The sequence below is a fragment of the Notothenia coriiceps genome, unplaced genomic scaffold (genome assembly GCF_000735185.1).
Source record: "Notothenia coriiceps isolate Sejong01 unplaced genomic scaffold, NC01 NC01_scaffold00021297, whole genome shotgun sequence".
NCBI lineage: Eukaryota > Metazoa > Chordata > Actinopteri > Perciformes > Nototheniidae > Notothenia > Notothenia coriiceps.
The window spans coordinates 21,442-29,105 of record NW_011353998.1 but is presented as its reverse complement, the minus strand read 5'-3'; the positions used below and the strand labels follow the sequence as shown (position 1 = coordinate 29,105).

Genomic DNA, 7,664 nt, shown 5'->3' with positions numbered 1-7,664 from the left:
GCTGCTAGAAACGGCCGTTCAGTTCAGAGCAAAGCTCCCTGTTGAGCGCAAGGCATGTGATGTGAACTGAAATGTTTTTCTGTGGCAATTATTATTAAGGGAATCGTTGAGCTAGCTAAGCTAGCTTAGCATACATTGTCACTATCTGCTAACGTTAGCTTTAGCTTCTATTTCTTGAATAGTTTTTTCATAGGCTATAAACAGAGGTGGTATAAGTATATATATATATATGTGTACTTGAGTTAAAAGTAAGAAGTACTCAGATCTTGTACTTGAGTAAAAAGGTAGAACACATAGATCTGTACGTTTACTGAAGTAAAAAGTTAGAAGGCACTCAGGGTCTTGTACTTGAGGTAAAAGTTAGCAGCCAGCACACAGATCTTGTACTTGAGTTAAAAGGTAGAATGTATCTCAGATCTTCTACCTTGAGTAAAATAGAAGTACTCCAGTCTTCTACCTAGGAGTAAAGTAAAATTTACTCAGATCTTTTACTTTGGAGGTAAAAGTAGAAGTACCGAGTGTAGGGAATACTCTGTCTTGACAGTAACAAGTCTTGGCATCAAAATTTCCTCAATTAAAGTAGAAAAGTATTCTATCCAAATATAGGTGAAAGTAGCGACAGTAAAAGTAGTCAATTGGTGCAAGAGTTGGTCCATTTCAGAATAATTATTATATGATATATTTTATAACGATTGATCATGAAAGTGGTTCTCAAAGCTGGGTAAAGGGCAGCAGTTTGAATGACTTGTGGTACTACTGCGCAGGGTAGCTTGTGGATTTGCGCCAGGAGGAACCTAAAGTCGAATTTAACACTTGATTATATTTCACATCCATTCATCCACATCTGTAAAGTAACTAAAGGTATTAAATACATGTATGTGGGAGTAGAAGTACACCATTGTACCGCTGAACTGTAGTGGTTTAGAAGAACAAAGTTATGCAAAACATTGAAATTTACTAATAAAGTACAATGTATCTCAAAATTGTTTTCGTGCCCAAAGTATAGTACTTGTTGGAGTTTATGAATTAGTTTACTTTTACACCCAGTGGGCTATTAAAGGATAGGAAAGATCTAAGGGGGGGCCCTTGCACAGAGCATGAAAATACATTTTCAAAATGCTCAACAGTGCTGCCAAAATTATAAACCGGATGCTCCAGCAATTTAAAAATAAAGCTTTATATATTTCTATTAGATTTCGACTCTTTGGCGTTTCTGTTATTATTAACCACTGCGCTTTAGTTGTTCTGTCTAATATCCTTGATTATTCCTAATTTTAAAGCCGATATTCTGTTGGGTGGGAGCCGGTCGGGATCCTTGTCACCTTTTTCATACCTGATGAGTTTGCATCCCTGTATGTTAAAAAGGCTCATTCACCTTAATTCATGTAATAAAAACAGCGCAGATCAGTAACACTCAAAGCTAAATGTGCAAGACCTATGCAGCTATGTACTATTGTATAATGTTATTGTGTTACAGTCAGAAATGTACATATGTGGAATTATTCTAACTTACAGTTAAGGGGTATTTTTCACCAATGTGTGTTTGGAAAGGAGTGATTAAATTACTATGAATATTGTTCATTGTTGAAGGCTTTTAGAGAGGGTGAATATAAGCCTGGAATTAGATAACATTTGATACCTAAAAACATAAAAAGCCACAAATAAATTAGATCACAATATTCTTAGTTATTTTACCTCTCCGATTCTGTGCAACCTCCACCAGGCTTTTATGGTGTTGTTACGTCCACTAAAACTGTAAGCTGCACATACAGTCTATGGCACTCAGAGTAACCTACAGTTTAATTTAGCTGCTGAGAAGAAAGGATAAGGGGGGGAGAGAGCTGTGGTTGATGGCGCCATAGTTTGTAAAATACACAGCTGAGAAGCTGCCGTTCATTTCAGACTGTTTAAAAAACGGCAACAATCGTGACTATTTTTCTTAGCGGATGCATGGTCAATGTGTAAATCAATACATAGCAACTATTTTTTAAGTCAATAAAAACATTTCTAAATCCATAAAAGCAATTCAATTAATACTGGGAGTCATGTTCGTGGACTTTGTTGAGAATGTGGCTCGTGTAATAAGCGGGATAATTTGCATGCGACTTGTTCCTATGGGAAAATAGCACTCCGTCATGCAGATCAGGATCCATTGCTCGCCACGCTTTGGGATTCCTGATCTGCCGACGGAGGCTCATTAAAATATAAATATTTTAGTTGAATTACTGAGTTTAGGCACGTTAATAACGTTTTATGGAAGTTGAATACAGTATATTCATATGTGTCAGTGATTTCAGTCAATTCGGCGAACATAAGGCATTAATGATCGGTGGGAAGAGTGATGATTAAAATTAGGATTAAAAATCGAGACGGGGCTTGCATTCCTTCCTGTTCGTTTTTTTCGACTAAACAACATTATTTTGTTAAATAACAACATGGTGATGTTTTGTAAATGTGATTACATTGTCTCTTATTTGGCACAGAGGTGATGATATCCGGAACATATGGATCTAACAAAGTTCCGCTGATACATTCCAGCGTACTGGTATCTGACTCTTATTTCACATGAGCTCCAGTGTGGAACCCCCACTGCACCCCCTGGGGATCAATGATCCATTGCAGCTGGCTTCATTTATAAATTACATTTACTATCACGGGGGCGGTCTCAAGTCGAGCTTGTGAGTTTTCCCTTGAGCGAAGGCAGATCACGTACAACACGGCCCTCGCGTTTCAAAACTGTCTGAAAGAATCCGTACATCTGGTATACACTAAAAATAACCACTTTCTCTCAAACTAATGTTCACAAATCTGAAAAAATCTGGTGATAGTGAGCACTTCTCCTTTTGGCGAGATAATCCATCCCAGTCATCCAGGTGTGGCATATCAAGATGCTGATTAGACAGCATGATATTGCACCAGGTGTGCCTTAGGCTGGCCATGAATAAAAGGCAGCTCTGAAAACCATGCATTTTTGCTTTATTGGGTCTGGGTCCGAAAACCCAGTCAGTATCTGGTTCAAGGGTTAGGATTAGGTTTAGGGTTAGGGTTAGGGTAATTTGTGAATCGAGTGGCCTGTGTTCATCGTCCATAAACATACGCCTGCCCATACCATTAGCCCACCCCAATCCATTGGGCCACTCGATTCACAACATTACCTAACCCTAACCCTAACCCTATATAAAAATAAAATCCTCTTTGCAATGTTTTTACCAGCCTCCTTAGGCTTTTCAAGCACAATCATTAAACTGGAATAAATGCAATATTGTTTAACATGAAAATATTGATTTATGTTCGTTGTTTAGAGTTATTCTTAAGGCTTTACTCATGGGAACTTGGTATGAGCAGAGCACACTGTGAGATGTCAAACCTGCCTGTTTTACCACACTGCGTGACCAACAGGGGGTTTGTGTTTCTAGATGAAGCCCCATGTAGATTGGCTGGAAAGCTGGAAAGCTTCAAAGCTTCATAAGGCTTCATCGTCCACATCTATGTATCATGCAAGAAGTCAGTGTTGAGGATGTCTAATGTGTTAATAAAATATAACTTCTGTGTTAGTCAAAAACAGGCCAGGCAACCTGAATTTCACAACACAAACTAGGAATAACTGAACAAAGAAAAATGTAAAAAACTAAAGAGGATCATTAGCCATACAAGATTGCTCAATACACAGCACAACAATCAACAAAGGAACTGGGCTAATGTGAACAGTGAGTAGGGATGGGTATCGTCTGAAATTTACCCGATTATCGATTCCCGGTTCTTATTGATTCCCCCGTTTCGATTCCAAAATTATAAAAGAAAGAGGGTCAAACGTTTAGAATAACAAAAATCTTATTCTTTAAGCTTTGAAACTGACATATTTACAAATGGAAAAAAATACATGCAATACAAATGTATGCACAATAGCCTGTGCTTTATTGTTAACTGAGTTATGCCGTGTGGCAAGCTATTAACAGGCATTACACTGTGCCTTGTCTTTTTCTTTTTAATGTAGTGGAGCCTCACCTTTAGAGCGTTTACGCGATCCATCTTTGGTGTTATGAAGTGACTGAGGCTCGGGTGAACTGTCTAACAGAGGGTGGGGGGAGCCTCGCCTGCGGGGGCAACTGTGATGGACCCCGCCGCCTGTCAGCACAACTTACATGAAGCGCCCGCTAAAGAAACTAAGGGGGGTGCCGCCGTCAGCGAACCGAGCCGGCCGTCAACGGCCCCGCTGACGGATCCGGCCGTTCTGTGATTCTCCAGAACACACAGATGGGCCAGTCCAACCCCTGTCACCGGGTCACCGCAGCGCAGACGGACCCGGGTGGAATACAGGGTCTACCACGTTTTTAGGAACCGTAAGCAGAACCAAAATTGTGCTATTTTGTATGGGTACCCGGTAGAGGGGTTTCACAACTATCCTTTAATATTTACTAGTCGACAGTTTTTCGAAAATAGTTTAGTCACTAGTCGTTACGTCATAAATAAAGGACACACAAAGAGAGGTTTACAACTGTATTTTTCTATTGTGAACTCATACAGTACATTAAACACTGCATTTTGAATTTGTGTTACAGGCTGGTAAACTAACAAACAGTAACTGGGACTCACCAAAATCGACAGCAAATAAACTCTTGTTTACATACATGCCACGTAAATCTCCAGTGCGCAACAGCGCATTGCGCAACACTTTATTCGCCGCTGTTCCTCCGACGATAACGTCCACCTTTCCATATTTTTTGTTTGAATCACCAACGCATCGACATGTGAGGGAAGGAGGCTTGACCGCTTTCGGGTGACAGTGTTGCCTGCCAGGGAAAAAACCCTCTCACTCGGGGTGCTTGTGGCTGGAATAGCCAGGTAGCTCCTCGAAAGTGGGGGAAGCGCTGCACGTTTTCTGCCCACCACTCCAGTGGATTATCCATTGTGGGGATATGCGGTGTCCGCTGGCAGTAATCCCGGAGCTCATCATCCGCATCACTGTTGACCCGTGTTTTCTTGCTGTTCGTTTGCCTCTGTTCAGTGCTGACCCCGGTCCGTTGCTCACTGGTGCTAGCATTACTGCTAGTGCTAGCTGTCGGCAGCGGGTTTTTCATCTTCAGATGGTTGCGCATAGCAGATGCATTTGTATTGTACTTCAGTACAGATGTACACAACTGACACTTCACTGTGGAGTTGGTTACATCTTCGTTGAAGTACTGCCACACATAAGAATGTTGGACGTGTTTTGTAGCATTTTGCAGCACCTCGTTTACCTCCATTTTTTTCACTTGACTAGGGCCTACAGCGCCGACTAGTGGTAAAGGTAGTCGACTAGTCGACTAGTTGGTGAAACCCCTAGTACCCGGTACCCAGCATTTTCTTATCGGTTCTCATCTGGAACCGAGTTTCGGTTCCCAACCCTAACAGTGAGTGACTAATGGGGGAATGGGAGCAGGTGTGCAGGAGGTCAGGTGACTGCAGGGCTAACGAGGGACAGGTGGGTAACCCCCCCCCCCCCATGCATACCCACTGTTAATTGAAACTAAGAGGTTTATGTTGATCCAGGCTCTTAATTCGCTGTCAGATAGAGGGGCCTAAAGTTGACCAGGACTCCAGAGACTCTCCAGAGACAGTGAGCGGCTGGTCGCTGTCTTTCATCATTCCCCCAGCCTCCCCTTTTTTGGTCTCAATCACTCTACTCCATCTCTTGCTTTGACTGAGGAGGGTCTCTTAGTATCTCCATGACCTCCTGTGTGGGGGGGAGAAGAGGTCATCATCTCTTTTTTCCCCGTCTCTTGGTTCCTCTAGCTGGCAGTCCTTGAGTGCATTTATCACACAACTCACTCCCACCAAAACTCAGAGTAAGTGGGGTCTCTGTGGGAATGGCAGGCTAATTTTACCCCCGCAACCAGGCCCAGAAGGGGGAGGTGGGGCCGTGAGGGAGAGCATATTTAGAGTTGTTATTTTGAGCAACCGTGTCGAAGCGTAGGATGAGTTTTTAGGTAACCTGAGGGTAGCTTTATCAGGGGTGAAGTCATGTGTGTGAGTTTATTCCTGTGCAGGTGACTCCTACTCATGCTATTACAGGCTGATATCATTGGGTAGCTGTAGAGTGATCCGTACTATGGATTGCCAATAATGCAATCAACACTCACCTTAACATCAGTGACAAATGTATTTTTTGCTAATCGACACCACGCAGCTTTTTCTGTCGCAAACTACTGTCGACGATTCAGCTCTCTGCAGGAATAGGAGCAACATATTTTATCTTTAAACACACTTTCTGACAGTCTCATTTGCAGCAGCACTGGGTAATTACAAGTAGACAACTCGTGCGAGTGAAGTTAAATTGCTCTCTCTTTTTTGATCATTATCTTGTTGTCAGACTAGCAGCACTTTCAGCTCTTCTTAGAACTGTATGCTCTCTATTGGGATTCAGCTGACTGCTAACTTCAGCCACAGGGCTCGGGCAAATTGCTAATCAAAGTGAAACACGGAAAGCAATATTAACTGCTGTTCTTGCTCATTGCCATGTCCTCTTCTCTTCCCTCTCTCCAGACAGTGAGATTGTTCCTCCCGACTGCCTACGCCCACGCTCCTTCACCACGGTGCGCTCGTCCTCTCTCCGCCGAGAAGCAGACGACTCCCGCCTGTCCGTCAGCCTATGTGACCTCAACCTTCAGCAGGAGGATGGACGCAATGCCCACAATCACTCCCACCGCCACACCCTCCACCTGGCCTCAGCCTCCACATCCTCCACCTGCCCCATACCCCAGAACTCCCTCAACTCCCAGCAGTCCTCTCTGCTGCCATCCGCCCTGGAGAGCGACCTCCACTTCCACCAGCTGCGTGGCGCCCACATTAAGACGCTGGACGAGCAGACGGTGGCGCGATCAGAGCACACACGAGAGGAGCGCACCCTCGTCTTCACCAACCGGCCCCTGCGCACCGGAGAAACCGTCTTCATCAAAGTCACCAAGTCCAGCCCTGCACGTTCAGGGTCTTTGTCCTACGGCGTGACTTCCTGCGACCCGGCGGTGCTGCGGCCCAGCGACTTGCCCTACAACCCCGAGGCTCTGGTGGACAGGAAGGAGTTCTGGGCGGTATGTCGGGTGCCCACGCCCCTTCAAAGCAGTGACATCCTGGGCTTCTTGGTCAACCAGGAAGGGGAGGTCATCCTCAGCCACAACGGCACCAATGTGGGCATGCAGGTGTGTGTGGACAACTCCCGCCCACTCTGGATGTTCTTTGGTCTCCATGGGGCTGTGACTCAGCTGAGGATTCTGGGTAAGCAAGCATCACATGATACAAATTAGATACTAAACTAGGGCTGCAGTCGAATAGTCAGTTTAGCTTAGGAACCTTCCTAACGGAGTGAAATGACCAGGAAGTACCTCAGTGGCAGCCATGATAAGAGCCGTTCTAATTCTCTAGATCAGGGGTGGGGAACCTCCGGCCCCCGGGCCGTATACGGCCCGCGAGACCATTTGGTGCGGCCCTCGAGGTAATTTATAAACACACGCAAAAAAGAAATAAAAGTAAGAAATCTAGACTGCAAAAAAATTAAACAAGCGAGTGCCTGTTTTTCCTGGCCAAGGTCAGGGTCCTTGAACACAACACGAGCCTAACGTGTCATCACGCACCAGAACGCCGCTCCGGGCCGGGACTTCACAAATGTCAGTACCCATAAGCAGGGCCGT

The 7,664-nt window shown here is 44.4% G+C and overlaps 1 protein-coding gene across 1 annotated transcript in view; it reads left to right on the top strand.

Moving 5' to 3' along the window:
* LOC104953198 (E3 ubiquitin-protein ligase NEURL1-like) overlaps nucleotides 1-7,664 on the top strand; it is a 31,331-nt gene that overhangs the window by 2,663 nt on the left and 21,004 nt on the right. Inside the window, exons 2-3 of the mRNA XM_010780112.1 lie at nucleotides 5,773-5,825; nucleotides 6,523-7,251. Of these exons, the coding sequence (XP_010778414.1) occupies nucleotides 5,773-5,825; nucleotides 6,523-7,251 (782 nt within the window). The remainder of the gene's footprint in view (nucleotides 1-5,772; nucleotides 5,826-6,522; nucleotides 7,252-7,664) is intronic.